This window comes from Sminthopsis crassicaudata, chromosome 2 (assembly GCF_048593235.1).
Source record: "Sminthopsis crassicaudata isolate SCR6 chromosome 2, ASM4859323v1, whole genome shotgun sequence".
NCBI classification, from domain to species: domain Eukaryota; kingdom Metazoa; phylum Chordata; class Mammalia; order Dasyuromorphia; family Dasyuridae; genus Sminthopsis; species Sminthopsis crassicaudata.
Window position 1 is genome coordinate 250294346 of NC_133618.1, and position 26226 is coordinate 250320571.

Consider the following 26226-nt stretch of genomic DNA (forward strand, 5'->3'; position numbering starts at 1 on the left):
ACATTATATAAAAAAAGAATACAAAAATATAACAAAACATACCTCCTTTGCTTTCTGTTTCAACCTAAGTTGTTCTGGATCTTCTTGCCTAGATCGAGACTATATTTTGAAAGAATAAAAAGGGAAAAGGAAAAAACAAGAAATTAAGTTTCAACCAAAACTTTTCCATTTTCAAAGCTCATACTTTATTTCCTAGAAGTTATTTTTAAACACAACATTTACTTCCCATGTGTGTCAAATAACCCTAATTTCTAGAATCAAAGATTTTTTTATATGTCAAAAGTTAAAATTCTGGGATGCAAGTTAGTGCAGGAAAAAAAGCTTCTTTGAAAAATCAACAAAAATAAATACTTTTTGGTGGTAGGGGATGCAAAAGAGAAGATAATCCAAGCCTAATAAAATTTAATTAAATTCTCTCACTAGTCACTTTAAGATATTAAACACAATTCAAGCAGAGTCCTATGAGTTAAGCAAAAAAATTGTAAAGGATGAGAACCATGTTATAGCAAACTTTTTTATTAATCATATGAAACTTGGGAATATGATTTAATTGTATAGAATCCAACAGACTAAAAACCACTTAAAAAGTTTTGTAAAAATTAGGTTTAATCAACCTGGGGGAATTCTCACTTTTTTCTGGGTCAAAATGCAACCTTTAACACAAAAATTACAAAAAAACTGAATCAAATCTTCTATAAAACTAGAAAGGCATCCTAGACCTACTAAACAATATAATACCAATAATATAACACTGATGATGATCTACAAATCAACACTTTAAAGTTAAATCATAGAACAAAACTCAAATTTAGAATTTTGTCCTGACCAATGATACTTTGTAGGTTTATTTTTTTTGTTTTATTCGAGTAATGAAGAAAGGTACTGTTCTTGGAGATAGAATTCTTAGCATTCCCAAATTCCTCAGTGGAAACTTTTCAAATAAAACAATCAGATGCTTACTCAGATAAGTTTAAAAACAAAAACAAAAAAACAGAATTTGAACCTGTTTCCTCTGCCATTAGAGTGACTTTCAAACTGATTCTTATGAAGAAAAAAAATGAATGTCCCCTACAGTGAGAGCCACCAAAACCTTTTAATCTTGTTGATTCCACAAATCCCAGTAGACCTGAAATCCAAACACTTGCCTTTGCAGCTCGCATTAAAATTTCTCTCTCTTGTTCATCTTTCCTCTGTTTTTCAATTTGATCAAGCTGTTCAAAGAATTTGAGCTGTGCCCGGACATCACTTGCCTGTTCATATCTTTCATCATCCTACAAGTAAGCAAAAACTCTTTAACATAAGTTTGAAAATATAAGATGTAGAAGTTTGCACAATACACCTGAACAAGACTCCATATGACTAATCCTAATTCCATTTCATGACCTTTTTCTAGAGTTCATTTTTAGTCATCAAAGCAAATATGATCTGTTCTCTAATCTCCCTAGAATATGACTTTTAAGTCTAACAACAAATATCAAGAAAGTAATATCTAATAGAAAATAAAAATTGAATATCACCAGGTTCTCAAAGAAAACCCTTCATCTTTACAAAAATAAACTAATAGAAAAAAATGTGAATGTTTACTATATGAATATAAACTGGAATTCACAGTGTTTATTTATTGCAGGCTACTCTTAGCTGCTGTATTCCCTCCTAAAATGGCAATGAATATTATTTCTGAATGTGAAATTAAATTTTGATGTTTTATGGTGTTTAAATTTATGTTTTTCAATGTAGGTGTTATTTTAGCTCAATGGGTATCACAATCTCTTCCAATCTTCCACCAATCAGGGAAAGGCATAAAAAATGAAATAATGGGATATGGAGCAATATAGGCATCCCTTTGACTAGTTAATCACCTCAGTATGTCAAGTCCTTGGATAAAAAAGTCTTGTAGAGTGACTAGATTGATGTGATTATTTTAAAAATATCTTTTCGCACAAGATAAAGCACTGAATCTGCTAATAATCTTCTTTAGTCTACTATATAACTGTTATTAGTTCTTCATGTCTCTTTCAGTAACTTAGAACACCATGATTGAAAGCAATGAAAATTTCTTTGAAAACTATTATTGTGAAAAACTGAAAATATTTCCAAAAGAGATATAAATGGCAACTAAGTTATCTCAGTCCCCTTAGTTTATACTGAATACACTTCTACATAGCCTATGACACAAAACCAGCCTATTGCCTACACCCACTTTAATTCCATTGTTAATAAAATAAAGTATCATTACCTTATAAGAAAGATTCTTTTGTTGGGCAGTTTCTGATACTTTTTCTACAAGGTTTTGTAGCCTTTGCTGAGTTGCATGTGACACGTAACTTACTACATCAGGATGAAGTTCTGTTATTCCATGCTTTTTACCTAGGGTCAAAGTTTACATTATGAGAGTTCCCATAGCGGTTTAAATCCCTCCACCCCATGATTTGTTTTTGTTTGGTTTTTTCCTCTGACTTTCTTCCCTAGTCATTTAAATATTAAGAAAAGTATTCCAAACTGACAGTAGGAGAAAAAAAAATAATGCAAACTTTCTAAATAATGATAATGATCAATGTGAAATGCTAAATTCTAGGCAATCATGTACAAATTCATTCATATGAATATTCATATGAAGACCAGTGTAAGCATTTATACCTATTAAAAATCTAAAATACTAGTCAAAGTAACTCTTCATATGTAACACTAATTCAATTCTTTCAAATACCAACATACCTATTTCTAATATCCTTCTTTGTAAAGGTGCTGAAAGGAGAAAGGTTTCATCTTTACAAGATCTTGTTAATGTGCCCACTAATTCAGAATTTGTTGCCAATATCCTTGCACTTTCCTCTGATAAGTTTACTCCTGCCATTGATGCAACATCATTAATGTCATCATCATCCCTGAGGAATAAAAGAGAAAAGATCACTATACCTGCATAGTGGATTTATGGGGGGAGTACATACACATTTTTCCCAAGAAGTTTTTGTTTTTGCTGGGGGAAGACAGTAATGAAGTAGAAACAGAATCCCTCTTAAAAATACAAACTATAATGAAACTTAAAAAAATAAAAAGGCAAATTACCTGTTAGGTTCAAAGCCCAACACACATAAGAGATGCTTAACAAATGCTTACTGATTGATTTATCGACTGATTTGGCAAGATCTATCAAAACCAAAGATTAAGAATATAACTAAGTGATGCTTTTAAAATCCGACTGCTTCTTTAAAAGCACTTGTGACAAAATATTATACATACCTGAAAGAACCACCTCCAGGTTCTTTAGGTTTATTCTTTTGTGCAGCAGCTGCTTGTGCCGAAACAGTAGAAAGAGCTTTGGTGCCAGGTAATACAGCAGGTTTGACCACAGGAACTACAGAAACAAAACAGACATACTGAAAACAACCTGAAATTTTTATCACATTTGTTTCTTATTTTGAATTTGTATGTTTAAGTAAGTGGTAACAAAAAAAAAAATTAAACTACTAAGATTTGTTTGAATACACTTTAAGATTACAAGCCTCAACTGTAAATGAAAGTTTTCCTCTGAAACAATTTCTTCAGAATAAGGCTACAGTGCACTAATTTTTTTCCTCTTTAAAAATTATATATTATTTTCAAGCATAAATAATTTTATTTATTCTGATCACAAGATCAGATTAAATTGAGAATTATTCAAAAGAGATCAGTTAAACCATTTACACCATACCAAAAAAAAATGGATGAAAAACACATATTGTACAGTCATAAAATGATATTGAGTGGACAACTCATTTAGTCCATCAGTATATATTTTCTGGATGGGCACATACAAGTACAATGATTTGAATATAAAAAGGAAGAGAAAACATAAGAAGGAATAGAAAAGAGAGAGCCTGCAGTCTATTTTTTTTTAATAGCAATACTGCCCCAATAATACTATATGGCTATGAATAATGGATCATCATCATCTCAAAATATTTGAAATTGCTGATAACCAAAGGGCAACAGAAAGATGAATGCTACTCAATATTATCAATGAGGACTTGTATACAAGTAGTGGTATCAAGAAAACAGAAGATCATAAGAAGAAACAGGCTGTTCACAGAACAAGAAAGAAGTATAATTAAAGATTAAACCACAGGTTTCATTGTTGTCACTAAAAAAACCCTTTTTTTTTTTTTAAATTTGAGAAAGGCTTTCAGTGTATTAATTAAACTTTCTCCTGAGGCTTTACAGAGAAATATAGATAAAAACCATATAATATTTAAAGTTATGGGAGGAGTACAATGCAAGTGCTCATACCTCTGTCACAAATCGACCAAAAAATTGAAATACTAGAAGTTAAAATTGACTACTTTGAGATAAATTTCAAAGAATGCCTAACTTATATTTGCAGTTAGGGAAATTGCTCAATATCTTCCTGATTTTTACTGTAATTGCATAGGCAATCAATAAAGAATTTAGAAAAGCTTCAAAAATAAACAAGACTAAGAGTTATACTGGTTGCTGGTTTTGAAATACACCTTCCTTGGCTTCTAATGCACAATGATGTATAAAATATCTTTAATAGCTAATCAAAATTAAGAAGACTTACCTGTTTGAAGCTGATTTAGTTGAATTTGTTGAGGAGTTGTGAGCATAATGCGATTGTGTGGCTGTCGCAATGCTACCATAGGAGTTTGTGTCAATGTTACCTGTGGAGGTCTTATCAATGCCCCTGGTTTCTGTGGTTGTTGGATAACCTAGCGAAAAAAGGCCAAAAAACACTAAATATGTTCCCAGAATGACAATACCATGCTTTCTAATCTATACTGTTATTTACTTATATTATCAAACATTGATTCCTTATTACCTAGAAAAATATGTATATATGTACATATATCCACATGCATTTGTAAATAAATACACATATGCATATGTATACATGTATCTGAATTTTTATTATGTAAGTATAACTATATGATTGTTTTGTGTATTTATGTTATAAATGTATATATTTATACATAATTACATAAGCATAATAAAAAATCAGGTACAGGGAAATATAATTAGCAATTGTATGACTAATTTGTAATTCTATTCTCTCTTTTTTTTTCCCCTGAGGGTGGGGTTAAATGACTTGCCCAGGGTCACACAGCTAGGAAGTGTTAAGTGTCTGAGATCAGATTTGAACGTGGGTCCTGAATTCAAGACTGGTGCTCTATCCACTGTGCCACCTAGCTGCCCCTAATTCTATTCTTAAAGGTTATTTAACTAGATCCTTATTTGGGATGGAGGAGAATACATAAAGCTTCTGTGACAACTTTTTTGACATAAAATCTTCAAGGAATTAACACAAATATTTAAGATTAATAGTTAATACCCAACAAATAAAAGTCAAAGACATGAAAAATCAGTTTTTTTAAAAAAAACCTTCCAACAGCCATTAAAAAAAAAAACCTTCAAAGTTGTTAATTATCAGAGAAATGCACTTATTAGTAAAATGCAAATAAAACAATTCTGACTTATGCTCTCACCCCCATCACAGTGGCAAAGCTAATGAAAGATTTGTTCAATACTGATGGGGCATGGGAAAACAGGCATGCCAATTCATTAGTTGTTAAAAGTTTATTGTTCTAACAATTTAGAAAGCAATTTGGGAGGATAAGGGAAAAATTATGAAAGCTGTTCAAACTATTTAATATCCACCTGTTCAAAAACATTCATAACAACTCTATTTGTAATAACAAAAACCTGGAAACAAACTAGTAATACCTAATAATCAGGGAATATCAAACAAACTAGTAAGAACATGTTACAAAATATTATTTTTCATGAGAAATGAAGAATATTAAAAATCTATAGAAATACAAGATTTGCATAAAGTAGTACAAAATGAAGTGCATACACACTGACTAGAGTTATATACATAATAATATTAAACAACAACAAAACTGAGGTCAAATATAAAGAACAGCATTTGTATATTTGTCAAAATAAAAGAATACACCCTTCCATTTACTTTGACAAATGGCAAATTACTGTGAGGTTGCATGTAACAGTTTACCTTTTTTTATTCTTATCTTGCTAAACTATTTTAAGAAAATAATACTTAGGGGCACCAAGGTGGTGCAATGAGTAGAGCACCAGCCCTGAAGTCAGGAAGGCCTGAGTTCAAATGTGGCCATAGACACTTAATAGACACTTAATACTTCCTAGCTGTGTAACCCTGGGCAAGTCAGTTACCCCAATTGCCTCAGCAAAAAACAAAACAAAACAAAACACCCATAATAATTCACATACTTATTTGGGTTTTGTCTTTTCAATCAAAATAGATATGATTAATAGGAATTAATTTTTCTGTATTGATCACAGTGAAATTAATTGCAAACATGTCAGTTCAATATTTTATTATCTATCTCCAAACTATTCAGCCCAGCATTCGAGACTCTTTATAATGTGGTCCAAATTTACCTACCCACTCCAATAAAACTATTAATATTAGAACTTTGCATATTTATAATTATTCAGCATTTTGTAAATGCTCAAAAGAACCCTATGAATTTGTGAAATATTATCCTCACTTTACAAATAAAGAAATCTAGTTAGCACGGTTAAGTGCCTTGTCCCAAGTCCCACAATTAATAAGTATAAGAGCTAAAAATAGAATCCAAGTCTACTGACTTTGATTTACTGCTCTCTTCCCACTCATTATATCATATAACTTCTTATAGTACCATTTATGAGGATTCTGTGAGTGAAACTTGACAAGCAGATGCTCCACAACCATGCCCTAAAATTTCCCACCTCTATACCTTTTCATATTGATCTCTTTACTTTGAATGTCTTTTTCCTCATCTCTGCCTGTCCAAATCCTGCCCATTCTTGAATATCCAATTCAATTGTCATTTCTTTAAAAATATCAAGTTAGTATCAATTAATAAATAAGTGCCTGCTACTGTGCTAGCCACTTGGGCTACAAATACAAGGAAATAATGCTAGTTCTCAAGAAGTTTACATGTGGCCTTTCTTTGCTGTGAACATCCATAACCCTGTGCTTGTACTTCTGGTATGCAGTGGGTCCCTCCTAAATTCTAAGCTATTTAAAAGGCAAAGACTGTCCCATTCATGTCTATGTTCATCCCAGTGACCTGAATATAACAAATGATCAGTAAAGATTTATTGTTTACTATTTAAAATTACCATTGTATTGCTAAGTGTTCCAAACAAATGATCATGCAAAAATGGCTTAATTTTAGTAGTTGAGAGAATGGCTTACAAAAATCTGCTTCAATTTAGTTTGACTTCCATCATTTTTTCTGTTCAATAAGCTTCTAACAAATTGATACTTTGGATTGATTCTTTTTACTAAAGTTATGAAGAGGCAACATGGTATAACAGAAAAGCCTGAGAGGGTCAAGGAAGAATGAGGGGCAAAAAAGTACAGTGGAAAGAGAATACTTGAAAACTTCCGCAACTTTTAAAATCCACATAAATTCAAATGTTGATGTGTGAGAGTACTGGACTCAGTAGAAAAGCTAGATTTAAATTCCTACTTTTGATTCTTACATGCTAGATGACCTCAAATAACTCTCTAAATCACTAAGTGCCTAAGTTTCACATTTATAAAATGTTCTATAATCTCTCAAAGGATAAAAAACTCTTAGAAAATTTGACTAAAATATACCTCAAAGACAGTAGCAAACCGAAGACTCATTTATTATTCATTTAAAACAATAATATATACTTATAATATGGATATATCAATGGTTAAAGAACAATTTGCTTATGCTTATTTCTTTTTACTGGGAAATAAAATGGAAAATTATAGGGCTTTAATCTCTCATATAGATTTTAACTATTTAAAATAATAGGTGATTTTCTTCCTAGCAGGACTTTTCTTTGACAATTCATAAAAAGGTTTCTGCAGAGCTAAATGCTTGATTTAAGAGTGAAAGGCAACATAACACTCTGCCAACTGCGAATTAATAGAAAATGTCCTTCCTTTTTCCATACCAGAGGTGTAGGTTGTCCTTGTTTGCTAACGCTGACTGGTGTGGGTTGTGTCAGACTGATGACTGGTGGTTGAAGAGTGCTTGTAACGGTAGCAGCAGTCTTCCCTGCTGTGCGCTGAACGGAGCTGCTCAACACCACTGCCGTCAGGGCAGTTGTTGCTTGTGTTGTGGGCTGTTGTTGCTGACTTTGCTGGATAAAAGCTGCCGAATCTGGTGTTAATTGTCTCAAGGCAGGTAAACTCCTCTGAAATAAGCAAGAAAATGGGAGTATGCTCACATCTCATAAAAATTATATAAGATTTTTCAAAAGATTTTTTAAAAATAATTTTTAAAGGCAGTTCTCTCTCCCCCCCCTCCCAATGTAAAATATCCACTTCAAAGTTTGTTTCCTTCAAAACTCTTCAAGCAGGATTATAATTACATTAAAATCACAGGATCAGGCCTCACATTATAAAAAAAATTTTTGTCTCCCAAAACACTAAGGAAAAAGAGAAAAGTTTGGTCACTGACTATTCTAAGTGAAAACCATTTTTTCTAGTTTAAAGCTACTTCATACTATATTGCCATGTCTTCCATGTAGTTCCTAAAACCCACAAAGAACATTAAATCTATGAAAATACTTTCTAATGTCATATTTGTTACTATTAACAAAAATATTACAAAATCTAACACTACTTGTATTCCCCTAATTTCTCTCTAGAAACATACTGCTAAAAAAGTCTTTTGTTTGTTTTTAATTCCTAATATGAATAAGGGAACTGCCTCCCAGAATAAGAAAAATTCTCTTTCCTTCTTCTAGTCAATCTTTGGACTCATGCCTAAATTGTCCACAAAGCAACTGACAGTTATATTTACTTGGCAAATCCAGAAACCCGGGTTTCCTTATTTTCTAGAAGGTAGTCAAAGCATGTACTGCTTCATGATATTGTGATGTCAAATAATTTTCAGAGAAGCTTTTCTTAAGGAGCATATTTTAATTTTGTCATGCAGCTAAACTTAAAGAAGACTTTCAAAAATCTGAGCAGGTAACTCAATTTAAACATATACACACAGATTTAGAACTTTTGCAATTTAAAAAAAATTTATTAAAGCTTTTTATTTTCAAAACATATGCAAGGATAATTTTTCAACATTAACCCTTGCAAAACCTTATGTTCCAATTTTACTTCCTTCCTCCAGCCCCCTCCCCTAGATGGCAAGTTATCCAATATATGTTAAACATGGTAAAAATATATGTTAAATCTAATATATGCATACATATTTATACAATTGTCTTGCTGCATAAGAAAAATCAAATCAAAAAGGAAAAAAATTAGAAAGAAAATAAAATACAAGCAAACAACAACAACAACAACAAAAATTAAAATGCTATGTTATGATTCACACTCAATTCCTAGAGTCCTCACTGGATATAGATGGCTCTCTTCATCACAAGATCATTGGAACTGGCCTGAATCATCTCATTGTTGAAAAGAGCCACATCCATTCAGAAATGATCATCATATAATCTTCTTGTTGCCATATACAATGATCTCCTAGTTCTGCTTATTTCACTTAGCATCAGTTCAATGTAAGTCTCTACAGGCCTCTCTGAAATCATCCTGCTGGTCTTTTCTTATATAACAATAATATTCCATAACATTCATATAGCATAACTTATTCAACCTTTCTCAATTGATAGGCACCAGTATCTTGCCACTATAAAAAGGGCTGCTACAAACATTTTTTCCCATATGGGTCCTTTTCCCTCCTTTAAGATCTCTTTGGGATATAGACTCAATAGAAACACTGCTGGATCAAAGGGTACGTACAGTTTGATAACTTTTTGCTCTCCAAATTTCCAAATTGCTCTCTAGAATGGTTGGATCAGTTCACATCTCCACCAACAATGTATTAGTGTCCCAGTTTTCCCACAATCCCTCCAACATTTGTCATTATCTTTTCCTGTCATCTTAGCCAATCTGAAAGGGTGTATAGTGGTACCTCAGAGTTGTCTTAATTTGCATTCCTCTGATCTATAATTATTTAGAGCACCTTTTCATATGAGTAGAAATGGTTTTAATTTCTTCATCAGAAAATTGTCTGTTCATATCCTTTGACCATTTATTAATTGGAGAATGACTTGAATTCTTATAAACTGGAGTCAATTCTCTATATATTTTAGAAATGAGGCCTTCATCAGAATCTTTGAATGTAAAAATGTTTTCCCAGTTTATTGCTTCCTTTCTAATCTTGTCTACAATAGTTTTGTTTGTAAAAAACCTTTTTAATTTAATATAATCAAAATTATCTATTTGGTGTTCAAAAATGAACTCCAGTTCTTCTTTGGCCACAAATTCCTTCCTTCTCCACAGATCTGAGAGGTAAACTAATCTCTGTCCTTCTAATTTGCTTATAATATCACTATGTCTAATTCATGAAAACATTTCAATCTTATCTTGGTACATGGTGTTAGGTGTAGGTCAATGCCTATTTTCTGCCACACTAGTTTCTAATTTTCTCAGCAGTTTTTGTCAAATTGTGAGTTCTTATCCCAAAAACTGGGGTCTTTAGGCCTGTCAAACACTATATTACTATAATCATTGACTTTTTTTTTTCTGTGAACCTAATCTAGTCCACTGATTGATTATTATATTTCTTAGGCAGTACCAAATGGTTTTGATGATCGCTGCTTTTTAATATAGTTTTAGGTTTGGCACAGTTAAGTCTTCATTTGCATTTTTTTCATTAATTCCCCTGAAATTCTTGACCTTTTAGAACTACTGTACTTTTTATTCTTTAAAATACAACCTTGCTTCTTCTCATTGTTCCAAGTACATGAATATAGGGAAAAAAAAAAAAAAAAAAAGGACCAAAGGATTAAGGATGTATAAATTACCTTAAGGAAAGGCACGAGGTAAGGTTGAGGTGAAGAATTAAGTTCTCGATATAACCTACTGGTAAAATCTTCTGCTTCAATTTTCCCATCCTAAAAAAATAATAATAATAACATCCATAATGAAATTCATCAGCTGAATAGAATGGAAAGTTTAATACATAAATATATGTATTCAGTGGCATTACCTTCCTCTAGCAATTTAAAACTAGCTTTCCCCCCCCCCAAACCTCTTCCTAGTTGTAGTAATATAATGACATTTCTGGTTTTCATAGGTTTTAAAATTTATTAGGAAAAAATTACTGCCTTTCTTGTCCTCAATACTTCTCAATTCATATGGTAATATTTATCAAGGTGTGATTTACCAAAGCATTGCTGTATCTTATTCAACCTACTTTTGCTTCCTAACAGAGATTTCATGTACATTGTATGTCCAAAATTTTCTCTAAAATTCTCTCACATTAGTGTGATTGCTGCTCAGCAATACAATGTGTAGACAACATGATACAATGGAAAGGGTGTTGGATTTATAGTCAAAGGAACTGGGTTCAAATTCTTTCTCCCCAATTAACTTCTACAAATAGGGATAATGGATACAAATTTAAGAATACAATGATAATGGAACATACAGGTAAAAGACAAATGTGGTCAAAGCAATTAATATTCCTGTAAGTATAGGGTCTTTTCCATTTTTCGTGAATCACTACAGGTATGTTCATAAGTCATGTAAACTCTTTCTAAATTCTCTTGCACTTTTAGATAACTATTACTATTTGCTGATCTAAAAATCCCAAATTTATATATGGGCTCAAGCTATTATGGTCTCTTACAAAAACCCAATGTTCCTCTATGCAAGGAGATTATAAGGTCAGACAGGAGCTGACTTCATATTCACCAGTATTCCTAATCCAGACTTTACAGAAGGTTCAAATTGACTACCATAGTCCTCTATGGCCCCCAAGCCACTGTAACCAGGTACTGGATTTGGTAGGAGCTATCTTATTTTAGCACTTACATTACAACAAGCAGTAAATTCATCTCTCTGTAGCATAATTTTCAAAAGTAACAGTTTATTCTCTTTTCAATCCATAGTCAACTCTCTTTTCTGTTACATTTCTTGCTTCTAGAAGAAGCTTCTTGCTTAAAATGCTCCACAGAGAATGTGTATCCAATTTATCTTTGCTGCCAGCTGACTGATCTCAGTCTAAAACTGATTAACTCAATTGTCTGTTAAGAACTTAGACAATGTTTTGTCCAGCTTAGTTTCCCATCATAAGTCAATTAAGGATTTTTTCACACTTCATAAAGAGGTAGCAAGGTGCTAATACCTTGTTAACACATTAAAATGTCTTTAATTCTATACCTGCACTTTATTTTTATCTTTATTTGATCTCTTCTTCCCCAGAAATGCACAAAATGTAAACCAGAATTCTCCCAGTGGAATGAGACGTGGTCCTTCAATGGCACCAATGGAAAATGGCCAGGTATTGTAGCTTACCTCATGACAGCATCAGGCAGCATGATAGCCTGGTTCCAATAAAGATAAAATTAACTTAATAAGAACCCACAGACCCAGGGAAAGAATTGCAGTTCTGACAGGAGAAAGACAAAGTAAACCAAGCTTGAGTGTGGCACAAGAAGTGCCAAGAAATGGCATGGAGGCCTAGTTCTAAACAGGGTAAGGTGAATAAGGTGAAAGCTGAGCTATCAGAGCCCAAGATCCCAAAGGGAGAATCTGAGTTCTGGTGGGAAAGAATGAGGAGAATGCCTGAAGGCAGATTACTTTGGAAATAGCCAAAGCTGGAGTTAAAGTTGGGTTTGAGCTTCCTCCAAAAGCTGTTTTCATAAGGTTCAAACTTCTCCCTGTAAATTTATCAATCTAAAATAGATTGCAATTTTGACAAAAAAAAAAAAAAAAAAAGAATCTAGTCCATAATAACCATGTGAAATAATACTTTTTAGTTTCACCAGATTTTGAGTCTTATATTCTTTTCACACCTGTCCTATTTAATCATATACTATAGAACAATTATTTTTGCATAAATATGTATGCTAAAGCAAAACATTATTGTTCAAAAATGTTCTTACCAGCAAGTTCTGTACTAGTTCTTTGACATTTGCTGCTGTCTCTGTAGACTGTTTACCAGAAGAGGCCAGTTTTATTAATGTAGATAGAAAATTCTTACATTTCTTCACATTTTCCATAGTTTCCTGTGTTAAATGAAAAAAACAAATATGTGACCCAAAAAAGTATTAAAATTGTAATTTTTCATTAATAGCTCCTAAGCCCACTGGAGTATATTCATTTACTTTTTATTTCTTAACTAAAATTATTTCCATAAAGATGCAAAAATTCATACCTCTAGAATCTGGCATGAAAGTCTTTAAAAGCAAAATAAAATAGTTCTTTTTTTTGTATATTCAAAAATTAACTTTGCCTTGGGGTGAAAATACAGTATAAATTGATGTCCCACTGTGTATCTATAATGCAAATGAAACCAAACAGAGATTTTTATCACAGGCAAAACCATACCATGAGTTTTGATTTGTTCCTCTTCCAAAAATATTTAAGAGATCTGTAATTTCAGTGATAAGGATATTCCTCTTACTAATACTGATGACAATCCTTCCACCCTTTGGGAGACTACTGAGTGATTGGTCAATCAGATTTAAGTAGGCTAGTCCTTAGACAATAGACACAAAGTCCATTACTAAGCCTATACAAGTCTTTCAAAATTCTGTGCTCTATTAGCATGACTTTCACAAACCTAGGATCAATTTCATGTCACAAACCCAAAATCAGGATAGGAATTTATAGAGATTGCTTCCTGCTTCACAGATGAATTATGAGGATGATAAACAAGAAGCATTTTGCATACCTCAAAGCAACATAGCTATGTAAACTATCATTATTAATTAAATAATTTTCTTAATTATATATAATGGACCCTTAATGTGCTTGACCAACAAATCATTTTGTATTCACACATCTCTTTAGAGCAGGTGTTCCTAACTTAGGGTCCATGGACCCCTAAGGAATTAATGGCCTAGATTTTCAGGAAGCCCATTAACTTAGATGGGGAAATCATATTTATTTTCACTACAATTGGCTCCTTTGCAAGTCTATATATTTTATCCATTAAAAACATTATTTTAAGAAGGGCTTCAAAGACTTCACCAGAAGGCAAAAAGATATCCTTGACACCAAAGGGTAAAAAAAAAACCCTTACTGTAGAATAAGAAGAGTAAAGTAGGATCTTACTGTGGCAGCAGCAGAAGTTGCTGTGGTTCCTTGTACAGTCCTTTGAGGAGTTCCAGGCTGTACAGCAGAGGCTGTTCCTAATGCAGCTGTCTGTGCAGTACTACCCAAAACAATTTGAGGCTACAACAAATATGAAATAGTTGGTAATTGTATCTCACATCATGAAGTCAAAGTCAGCTTTCAGACATAGCTACAATTATTTAACTTCCTAGCACTTCTAGGAATAGAGATACAACCAATCATATGGTACTACAATACTGAAACCTGACCACTGGATGGCACAACACTACTCAAGTTTAAAGTGAGTTACAAACATGGTTTATTAACAGAAGACTGCACAAGCTCTAATTTGAATAAGATAACAAAGCATTAAACATTTGTCTCTAAAGTTTCATAGAACTATGCTAACACAAAAATTCTTTGTACCTATGTCAATTATCAATAAAATTTGGACTTTTCAAAATTAGAAATTAAAAGTAATTTGGCTTTAAGAAGTCAATGTTAAAATCTGTTCTAGTGACCAGGAAGGTTAATAACATTTATTTTAATTAGTAAATTGGGGGCTCCTAGTACTCTGGGAAGGTGGAAATCAGAAACCACTGTCTCCCTTATCCCTTTTCCTCATCAAATTTGTTGATCTTTAATTCACAAAAATCAAACTTTCAGAACTGAAAAGAACCCGAAATATGTAATCCAATTCTTTATTCCATCCATTTTACAGAAGAGAAAACTGAGACCTGATGAAGTGAAGTTATTTGCTTAAGCTTACAGTTATTCAATCAAAAATTTGAATAGATTCCAAATTGGTACTCTTTACACTACAAAAAATTCTCCTACCTTAAATTTTTCTAACTCACTAATAGCGTTGAATAATACTTGAAAAATATCAGAATGCCTTCCATAAGGAGATTCATGTAAAATTAAAAACAATGAACAGATTAAATATGCCACTTGAGAAAGTGATTAAATCTCATAAGAACTTTTAGGCCCTTTTTCATCCATCCTGTCTCCAACAGGAAAGGAAAGGAAAGGAAAGGAAATGAGAGGAGAGGAGAGGAGAGGAGAAGGGAAGGGAGAGGAGAGGAGAAGGGAAAGGAAGGGAGAGGAGAGGAGAAGGGAAGGGAGAGGAGGGGAGGAGAGGAGAGGAGAGGAGAGGAGAGGAGAGGAGAGGAGAGGAGAGGAGAGGAGAGGAGAGGAGAGGAGAGGAGAGGAGAGGAGAGGAGAGGAGAGGAGAGGAGAGGAGAGGAGAGGAGAGGAGAGAGGAGAAGGGAAGGGAGGGGAGGGGAGGGGAGGGGAGGGGAGGGGAGGGGAGGGGAGGGGAGGGGAGGGGAGGGGAGGGGAGGGGAGGGGAGGGGAGGGGAAAACTTCAAAAGCCAATTTCATCAAATCACAAGGAGGAGAATCTTCAAAAAAGATATGATAAACAGAAAGCATAGTTTTAGGCAAGAATAAAATAGTAAAAAAAAAAAGAGTAAGGGAATTATTACTTTGACTACTGACAAGTCTGTCAAGCAAATCTGATAGAGTTAAACATATATTAACAACCTCTTATAACTCAAATGGAAGGCTCTCAAACAAATTCTAAGATTTCTGTTCTATTTTATATGAACATATCTGAATATTTACTTATGGTTTTTACATATGTTCTTTCTTTCTTTGCAAACCTGGCCTTCAAATAATTCTTTTTTCATTCTCCAGATACTGGCAATTGCTAATAAATGAAGAGGATATACACAGAAGCTCATTAATAGATAAATTGTTTGGAACATATTTGTTCATAGAAGCAATGCTATAAATGGGAATTTAAATTCCTTATGCCAGCCCACAAAAGCTTATCTAATTGCTAATGTAGTTAAGACTATACCAAACAAAGGAACAAACTAATTCTAGAGACGGCAGTCATGTGGTACGGAATAAGGGAAAGAGTTTCCTAACCATTTCTCAAGTATAATAAGGCCAATTCTATAAAAAATTTGTTATTTCCCAAAGTCTATTTTTGTTATCATCCCACCTTACTTTCTAGGTGCTCTGCATTCCAAATTACTTTTTCCTACTTCCAAACAAAACTTGCATTACCTTATTATAACTGACCTCACATATTGAAAGGAAAAAAGAAACATTAATTCACATTGAGACATAACTGAATATGATATTTGAACTTTTAAAAATTACTAACTCAAGTAAATGTGATATAACGGGGAATCTTTTGTAAGTACAAGTTTTTAAGTTGGGTGTTTACCTTTAAAAAACAAATTAATAATCTAATTCATCTATACAACTGCCATATTTTATTATATCAGTCTCATTATTAAAGTAGTCTCTTTTAATCTTCAATCACTAACTTTAAGCAGAACTTTGAACAGAAGACTAAAATTCAACTACTGTATAAAGATGAAACTTAACTAAATAAATATCATCTTGAGGTCTCTGATACAAGTAGAACAGCTAAGAAAATATTGACTTGCCTTCATAATAAATTTCATTCTTCAAAAGGCAGAAGAGTAACTGCTACTCTGGACCTATTTCTGACAAATAGGGATAAACTTTTTGTATTAGAAATTATAGGAATCTTAGAAGCAAATGACAATGCCATCATAAAGTTCATTAATAAGATAAGAAGGGGAAAGCTGGGTAAAAGATAGCTGAAAAAAAGATAGAAACTGATGACCTAAAGTCTTACACGATCACAAACAATTCTGCTAAAGAATAAAAGAAGCTACATAAAGATAATGATGTGGCTGCACAGGGAATTCATCAATCAACAATTTTTTTTTAAATATACAGAAGATGGAAGGAAGGATAGATAACTGGTAATGAACACAAGAATATCAGATAAGCATGTGAGAAATGCTAAAATAAAGCTGAGATTTATGATGAATGACTCTTTTTTTTTTTTTTCCTCTGACAGATCTTTGAGCTCATCGATGTGATTTCTCCCTCCAGTGGTGCAGATCAGAACCCATCCATGCCTTCTCATCCAATGGTACTTTTGTCCATGTCTTTCCTCCACAGGGGCAGGACAGGGTGGTCCACCCAATATGTTAGGGCCTTCCTCTAGATCTCTTGGCATCATATGTACACTGTCCTTTACTTATCCCTTGTGCTCATTATATGACCAGCCCACCTTCTTTTCCAGTTATACATCTCCTGCTGACATCCTTTATGCCTCTCCTCCTAAGCAATTCTTCCTTGGAAATAAGATGCAGCCTATACATCCCAGCAATGCAACTTTCCATAACCCTTTGGGTGCCCTCAATTTTAATTCTTCAAATATTGTAGTATTCCTTGGCTTTTGGTATATAGCATCACCAAAAGAATACTGTTGTTAAAAAAAAAAACAACAAAAAAACAAAAACAAAAACAAAAACAAAAACGTAACCTTTGTTTCAGAAAGAAACTTGGGATCAATGAAAGTGCTACACATATCCTAAAGGCAATCCAGCCTGCTTTCCTCCTTCTGTTTAATTCTGGGCATAGCTTATTGTCCATCCACTGTGTGTGTCCAAGATATATGTATTGATGAACCAGATCTATGGATTGTCCACTGAAATGCATATCATAGTATGGACAATAGGCAAAATTCTTTGTCCACTTGGTTTTTCCTGTGTGGATAATTATGCCGACCTCTTTAGAGTGATTTTAGATCATATTTAGGAGGCAATGTTCCAGGTCTTGATGTAGTCAGCACAATGTCATCCTCAAACAGGAACATCTGGAGGACCTCACCATCTATAGAGAATCCCTCTTCCATCTGTACAATGAGCAGGACTATCTCCACGATGGTGGCAAATATCTCTGATGAGCATACATCAACTGGTTTTAAGGATCACCTCACACGTATCACTATGAATTACTATTAATAATCTGCTAAACCAAATGTTCTTTCTGTTCTTATATCTTTCAAAAAATTTTATGTGATTTTGACAAATGGCAAGGAGACCCTTTATTGAAGGAAATTCTTTAAGGTGGTGTTTTGCTCAACCAAATCAATTTCTTTATAGTCAAACAATGAGCACAGTGGTATACTATATTCTCTACACCTTTCAGTCAATTATGTAACTGTAAAGACGTGATCTACTGTAGATTATTATTAGCAAAACCTACCTATTCCCTTTCCATGCTTTCATCAATGATGCCCTCATTATATAAAATCTCATAAAAATTTTGTAGAGGTGAAAAAGTAGTCATATGGGTCAGTGGTTGCTGATATTTTTTCTCAGTTGCCTTTTTGGGGTAATAATAAGGTCTGTGACTTTTTCCAGGCATTTAGTATCCTTCCCTTTTTCAGATACCTTGAGAATTAATCCCTCAATGCACTCAAAATTGAATCACCTCCAGCACAGACCTCCTTTGTGTATACTTGGTCCAGTCCAGATGATCTTCCCATCTTTGTTTTCTTTAGTGCCATTTCCACTTCTTCCTATAGCACATCAGGGACTGTGATGTTAGAGTCCAAATGTGGTGGCTCCACTGTCATTGATGGAGAAAACAGTTTGTTATAGAAATCTTCACAGATCTTTTCCATTTTTTGTCTTTGTTGTCCTTTCAGTTTCACTTTTAAATGCCCTTGGGATGATTTTGCTTAGTTGAGTCTCTCACCAAGTTTTATGTAAACTCGTTTTTCCTTCCCCTATTTCATTGTCTTATGAGGTGATATTGCTTATAATATCCCACCAACCTTCTGAGAAAGATTTTTACCTCCAAAAAATTTTAAACCTATAAACACTCTGGGTAACAAAAATAAATAAATAAACAAACAAACAAACAAACAAACAAATAAATAAATAAATAAATAAGGGATTCTTCTTAGCTATGTTGGGGGCAAGAGGAAGACCAAAGAAGAGACAGGGTTGCTAATTTAACATACATGGGATAAAAATAATAAACAATAAAGAAATGAAAGAACCAATCATATTACTTTTGTTTTCTCTAAGTAATAAAAGCTGACAGGGAAATGAAATCCAAGATAAGCTGAGAAGATTATAAGATAACATCTACATTTCCCTCCTCCATGCCCCCCTTCCCCATCAGTTTAGTCACCAGTCCTGAACATAAAGGTACTGAAAGAATTTGTGGATGGATGTGACAGCAAAGCTACACGTGATCTCAGAAAAATTAAAGTAATATGAGAGATGGTATAAGCCTGTCACATTTTTTTAAAACAGGGAAAATGATTTTTCAAACTATAGACTAATGAATTTGACCGATTTCTGAAAAAAAAAAAAAATTAAAGGATTAGTTTTTGTACATTTATAAAAAGAGGTCCTAGGAGACTTTATCATGTATAAGTCCAGACTAATTTAAGACTGATTTTTTTTTTGGATAGTTACTGATCTAGAACATGGGAATGCTTTAGACATAGTATATCCCAAGATTTTAATAGGCAACAAAAATCTCTTAAAATATCATTATAAACTCAAATGAAAGATATGAACCGCAGGTGAATTCAAAACTGGCTGAACAACTCAATCCAAAGAATATTGTCAACCAGTATCTAATAAAATATCCCAGGAGTCTATCTTTTGCCCTATTCCTCAACAATTTTAACCAATGATTTTGATGATGGCATATGTATCAAATCTACAACTGAAGGAAATTGCTAATTACAGGAAGAAAGACTCAAGAAACAAACAAAAAAAAAAATCAAGAGATGGGTCAAATTTAGTAAGTTGAAATTTAATATTGATGAATGAATTTCAATATCCTGGGTTTTTTAAAAAATCAACTGTATAAGTGTAACATGGGAAATTGTGGCTAAACAACACTTATTTATTATGGGGGAAAGTGTGCAATTGTTGAGTGGACTTCATGCTCAACATAAACCAATGGTATGATATGATAATCACAAAAACTAATGCAATCTCAGGCTACATTAATAAAGATGGGCTAATAAGAACAACATAGGTTATTTTCCCAGTCAGACCACATCTGAAATATTTATTAAGTTCAGAGAATATTTTAGAAAGGGACAAAGACAAAGACTTCCAAAAGATGGGAAGAAGGATATTGAGGGAAATTAAAACCATGTCAAATAAAGATCAAAGAAAAGAGTTGGTGGGGAAAGGGAAGAAACATGTTAGCATTCTTCAAGTATTGATGGGTTATCATGTGAAAAGATGAGATTCATTTGTTTGGCCCTAGGGGAAAGACCTAAACAAAGATGTGGTAAATACAGAAAGGTAGATTTCTATTCCATCTGAGGAAACATTTCCTAATAATTAGAAATACCCAAAAAATAGAATAAACTGTCTAAAGAAGCAGTGAATCCCCCTTCATTAGAGGTCTTCCATTAGAAATTGAAAGGCTGAATGAATTCCATTCAGGGATATTATAGAGTACCTGCTGAAGTATATGTTGAACTAAATGTTTTCTGATATCCCTTCCAATTCCAAGATTTCATGACTCTATAAAAAATTTTAAGTGATATATTTCAAATTGTCTTTTAAAAATGTTTCCAAAATGTTAGGAAAGTATTAAATTTGATTATCTAATATGCTATTCAAAATTTTAATTTCTATAAATATAGATATCAAAACTATTTATTTCAGTGGAAAACAACTTTTTCCTAATTAGATAAGGATGTTTTACTATTTAAATAGTATGTTTAAAGAATATTTATTAAAAACTTTAATAAAATCAATTCTTGCTACAAATTTTAATTGATATTATCCTTAATATTCAATTTACCTGAAACCAATAATACCAAATAATTTATAGTGGCTACAATCCCATTCTTATTTTGCTAAAACATATGAAGACCATCTGCAATATATTTTCTCATTAAATAGAACAAAACTATCCTTGTATAGACTAAAATCATTTATTTTACTACTTAGGTACCTTCTGGATAAAGGAAAGACAGGACAGAAAAATAAGTTAGCCAATAAATTTTTTCTTATTTACTTTTGAGTCTGATGTGCATCCAGTGATTTAGAACAGATTTCCTGAATAAAAATTTTCACTTTACTTTCATTCTTTCTGCAGTCATTTAGGATTTTAGATATAATAGAGATATCACTCCTTTTTCACAGAGCTGATTAAAACTTTAAAAATGTTTCACTCAACACTTTTAATTTTTAGCAGTAAAAGGATCAACCACTTTGTGTCCCAAAATAAAATTGTATTCAATTATTATAATAGATTTATGAGGCCTAAGAAACATCTAACCACTGACATTAATCATAAATATCACTTTAACATTCCCACCCATTTTTAAGACCTACTGTTTTGAAAGAGTTCTTAAATTCAGAATTACAATTTCATTTTTATTAACTATTCACCTGGACTACAGGAGAACGTTGTAATGTTGTAGTTGGCTGTACCGTTGTCTGTGCCTGAGACACTTGTTTAATTATGGTAGTTGGTGTCACTTGCCGTGCAATAATTGGTGTTCCAGGAGCCTGAAAAAAGAAACCAGAATTGTTCTAAAATTTCTATCAACAAACACTTGTTAAAAATTTGCTACATTCCAAAGCTGGTGTTAAGCACTGGCATTAAAATGTATATATAGTTGAGATAGGTTACTCTTGACCAATATATGAAAAAAAAAAAAAAAATCAATTCGATAACAAATAAAGTACCAAATACTTTAAATATATATTATGAGATCATTATCTAAAATAATAGCTTTATATATTTAAACAAACCTAACTACTATTCAAAGATTTCAATAATATTCTAGAGGCAAACAAAAACTTATTTTGCTTTAAAAAAAAAAAAAAAAAAAAAAGAGAGTCTACATGATCTAGGTTTTTTCATAAATTCTAACAAATGTAAAACACAAATCATTTTACCTACAATAAAGAGAATATTTTTAAAATGTGAAAATGTCTGAAAATTGTCAGTTTTGCAATAAATTACTGTTAATAAAACTAGAGAACTGCATTAAAGCAAAAAAAAAAAATTGTTGAATTAAAAGTATTACATAAAACAAGGGAAATAGTCACTTAAAATCTTCCTTAACCTACAATTAACAGAAGATACTTAAGCTTCTATTGATTCAGTTTTGATACTTTTCTGAAAGAAGGCTGGTGGCTAAAACATGTGTGATAGGTTTATAAAACATAAAACCAACAGCTAAAACAAGACTACAAATCTTTCATATTTCTTTTTATTTAATAACATATGCTATTAGGGGAATGTAGGATAACATTATTGTACCATGGAAAATAACATTTTAGGTTACCTAACATTAAAAATGGGAAATATTTTATAAGTCTGCTCATTAACATACACATTTTGCCCTTAAATAGGATATTTCACTGTTCACCTTTGAAATGATATGGCTCGGGTAGTAGAAAAAGTTGTTTTAAGTTTTGTACTAATCCCCATTTTAATCACCTAGAATAATCTCAAAACAGAAGAAGATAATTCAAATCAAAATTATAAAAGAGACAATGTCTTAATATAATCTCCCCTTAAGACAAAGTGTTCCATTGGAAAAAACTTGGACCCCCCACCAAATAATCAATCATAACTTAGAATTTTAACATTCTTATATACTTATCAATAAGGAGCATACATAATTTTAATTCTTGTATATAAAACCTACAAGAAGCTAATCAAATATCCATACAATCTTGCATACTTATTTAGAAGCACATATTAAAAATGAACTAACAGTTAATTTCCATTTAATTGGAGTTCTTGGTTAACTCCACAGGATCTAAATGTTTAAAGCAGCTACAAGTGGCTGTGCCACTGTGCCATTACTATCTAGCCAAATTTTCCAACTTTTAAAAGCTAAAAGATGTTTTTTCCCAGATAGCTCAAACCAGGTTCCCAGTTCCTGATTTGGAATGATAATTGGTGCTACAACATTTTAACATTTGTTGATTTACCTACCCAACTCCACTTAAGTGTCAACAATAACTATTAAGAAGATGTTCTACATAGAACTCTCAACTTGAGTCAGAACTGGAACTGACAAAATAGGTAGCTGTCTAGGATATGACATTTTTAAATACCATTTTAGGTTTTGCAATACAAGAGCACATATTTCAGTATGTATAAGTTATAGGTATCACCCACTAAACACCTTTCAGATTGGCTAAGATGACAGGAACAAATAATGATGAATGTTGGAGGGGATGTGGGAAAACTGGGACACTAATACATTGCTGGTGGAGTTGTGAAAGAATCCAGCCATCCTGGAGAGCAATTTGGAATTGTGCCCAAAAAGTTATCCAACTGTGCATACCCTTTGATCCAGCATTGCTGCTATTGGGCTTATATCCCAAAGAAATACTAAGAAGGGGAAAGGGACCTGTATGTGACAAAATGTTTGTGGCAGCTTTTTGTAGTAGCTAGAAACTGGAAGATGAATGGATGCCCATCAATTGGAGAATGGTTGGGTAAATTATGGTATATGAATGTTATGGAATATTATTGCTCTGTAAGAAATGACCAGCAGAATGAATACAGAGAGGCTTGGAGAGACTTACATGAACTGATGCTGAGTGAAATGAGCAGAACCAGAAGATCACTATACACTTCAACAACAATACTGTATGAAGATATATTCTGATGGAAGTGGATATCTTCAACATAAAGAAGATCCAACTCACTTCCAGTTGATCAATGATGGACAGAAACAACTACACCCAGAGAAGGAACACTGGGAGGTGAATGTAAATTGTTAGCATTACTGTCTATCTACCCAGGTTACTTATACCTTCGGAATCTAATACTTAACGTGTAACAAGAAAATGGTATTTACACACATATATTATATCTAGGTTATATTGTAACATATGTAAAATGTATGGGACTGCCTGTCATCAAGGGGAGGGAGTAGAGGAAGGGAGGGGATAATTTGGAAAAATGAATACAACGGATAATATTATAAAAAAAAAAATTACCCATGCATATATACTGTGAAAAAAATTATAAATAAAAAAAAATCAATTAAAAAAAAAAGTTATAGGTATCACAGCGAAGGCTCAAAGTCTATGAAGGACAATAGCACAAAGTCAATTTTCAAAACTTACCTAGGGTAAACATACTTTTGACAGCTCTGTAGTATCAGTAAAAACATCTGAACAACATGCAAGGGTCTCCTTTGGCTTTCTAAGGTATAACTTTCTATGATCATTGCCACTCTTTCAATAATGTCAATTATCATCATCAAATTATAAGTGTAGAATCTATACTGAATATATCAAAAGCAAATTCTATCCATGAAAAGTTGCAAAAAATATCACATTATTGTTAATTTTACTTTGCTTCTAATTTACATATTAATTTTAGGGATGTTTTATCTTAAGTTCTGATTACTGCTTAATTGGTAATGGGCATCCTCACACTTTAACATTCTCTAAAACCTCTCCTCCCACGTATTTCCACCCCTACTTAATAAACAAATGATCAATAAAGAGATAAAATGACCTATAAATAAATAAGTGAAATGAACTGCTTTTTAAAATAGTTTGTGAATATTCCGCCTCTAATTTAGCATGGTGTACAGAAATAATATCACATTTAAAGTAGAGGATTTGGGTTTGAATTTCAAATCTACTACTTAGTACTACCGGGATAACCTACATTGGTATATTCAAGATATTTAAAAAATAAAAATAAAAAATAAACAAACAAAAAACTAGCATAAGTTTTCCAACAAGTATATATTTAACTAAATAGCCTCCCAGAAGCCTTATAACTGAAATTTTGATCATAAAAAAGTTACATCCCCAGTGTGTCTCAGTTTCCTCATCTGTAAAATAAAGGGGTGAGACCAGAAAAGCCCTCTAGTTTAATAAGCCTTGCTTTATGAATCAGAGCCAAAAAAGGAAAAAAGGAAGGAAAGAATCACAACAGGTGCTAGGTCTGACTCTGGGAAATATCCCTGTAGTTTATTCCCAAAAACAGTACCATGATGTATCAATGATACCACTTTACACCAGCCTTACAAATTTTGAGTTAAATGTCCCAAGATCCTAAATTAATATGAGAATAACTTTTTAGAAGAAGTGTTTTTGGAAAATTGGTACTCATTTGAAAATAATCAGAAAACCTGAATATTGTGCTGATACTCTATAAGTCAGGAAAATAATTCAGTATTTTGTGTTGAATCCTTAAGGATTCAGTATTTTGAGTTGGATCATTTAAGAAATCTAGGAAGAAAAACATAGCCAAGGATAGTGCAGGTTAAAAGAGCACAAAAGAAGCCATGTTTTGCAGTACTAGAAATGTGAGATCAAGATGATATTTCACAAAGATGAACAGGAAACAATGAAATATCCTAAGTACACTCACCTGCACAGTTGATATCTGAACAGGAGGGGCACTTGTGGGAGTTGCAGGGCGTGGTGCCATGGTATTCTGAGGCTGGGACTGAGCATGGGCCTGTGCCTGCATCTGTGCCAAGGTCTGTTGAGGAAGCATTAACAACTGTCCATTCTCACTTCGAATGAGGACCATACCTACAGAAAAAGCAAAGTGTAATCAAGAAAAGTAGCTTTTCAATGCAGACATGATTTTAAAAAAATACTTTTATCAGAAGGCTACCAAAGGCAAAGCTAACAAATCAGGATGTGGAGACGGAATAGGGAGACAGAGACAGAGACACAAAGACAAAGAGATGTCTAAAAAGAATAAATTTGCTGAACTCTTAAAAATGATTTTAAATATAAAATTTTAACTTTCTAAATTCCATTTTTATTTGATTAGTTTTTTCAGACAGTTACAGTATTTAAATGACCATTTAACATTATTTACATAAACTAAGAAATAAGACAAAAGAAGATCCTCCTTGTTGTTTAGGTGAAAAGCCTACTAAAATTAGTACATCCCTAATTTGATCTACTAAATAGTAATAGAATGGTAGAAAGAATACTAGATTAGGAGTCAAGAGACTTAGACTCCTAACTTTTGATATTAAGTTAAGTGACTTAAGCAAATCACTTATCTTTTTTTAGTCTCAGTTTTTTCATTTATAACATAAAATGGTTGAACAAAATCACCTTTTCATTTCTAAGCTTTTGTGATTTTACAAAATTTGCACTAGCTTACTCATATTTTCTTCTCCTTTTCCAGACATCTATACCTCCACTTTGACTTTATCAAGAAAGTTAAAAACATATATAATCCCTGTAGTAAATTCTTTTGAGTTCCTCATAGACAGAGCCCAATGA

The 26226-nt window shown here is 32.6% G+C and overlaps 1 protein-coding gene across 1 annotated transcript in view; it reads right to left on the reverse strand.

The window, feature by feature from the left end:
* Positions 1-26226, reverse strand: part of TAF4 (TATA-box binding protein associated factor 4) — a 153219-nt gene that overhangs the window by 12981 nt on the left and 114012 nt on the right. Inside the window, exons 3-14 of the mRNA XM_074288751.1 lie at positions 25349-25515; positions 21376-21495; positions 14096-14215; positions 12922-13044; positions 10837-10926; positions 7960-8202; positions 4559-4706; positions 3241-3355; positions 2716-2885; positions 2237-2367; positions 1146-1271; positions 43-99 (exon numbers count right to left, since the gene is read on the reverse strand). Coding sequence (XP_074144852.1) covers positions 43-99; positions 1146-1271; positions 2237-2367; positions 2716-2885; positions 3241-3355; positions 4559-4706; positions 7960-8202; positions 10837-10926; positions 12922-13044; positions 14096-14215; positions 21376-21495; positions 25349-25515 — 1610 coding nt within the window. The remainder of the gene's footprint in view (positions 1-42; positions 100-1145; positions 1272-2236; positions 2368-2715; positions 2886-3240; positions 3356-4558; positions 4707-7959; positions 8203-10836; positions 10927-12921; positions 13045-14095; positions 14216-21375; positions 21496-25348; positions 25516-26226) is intronic.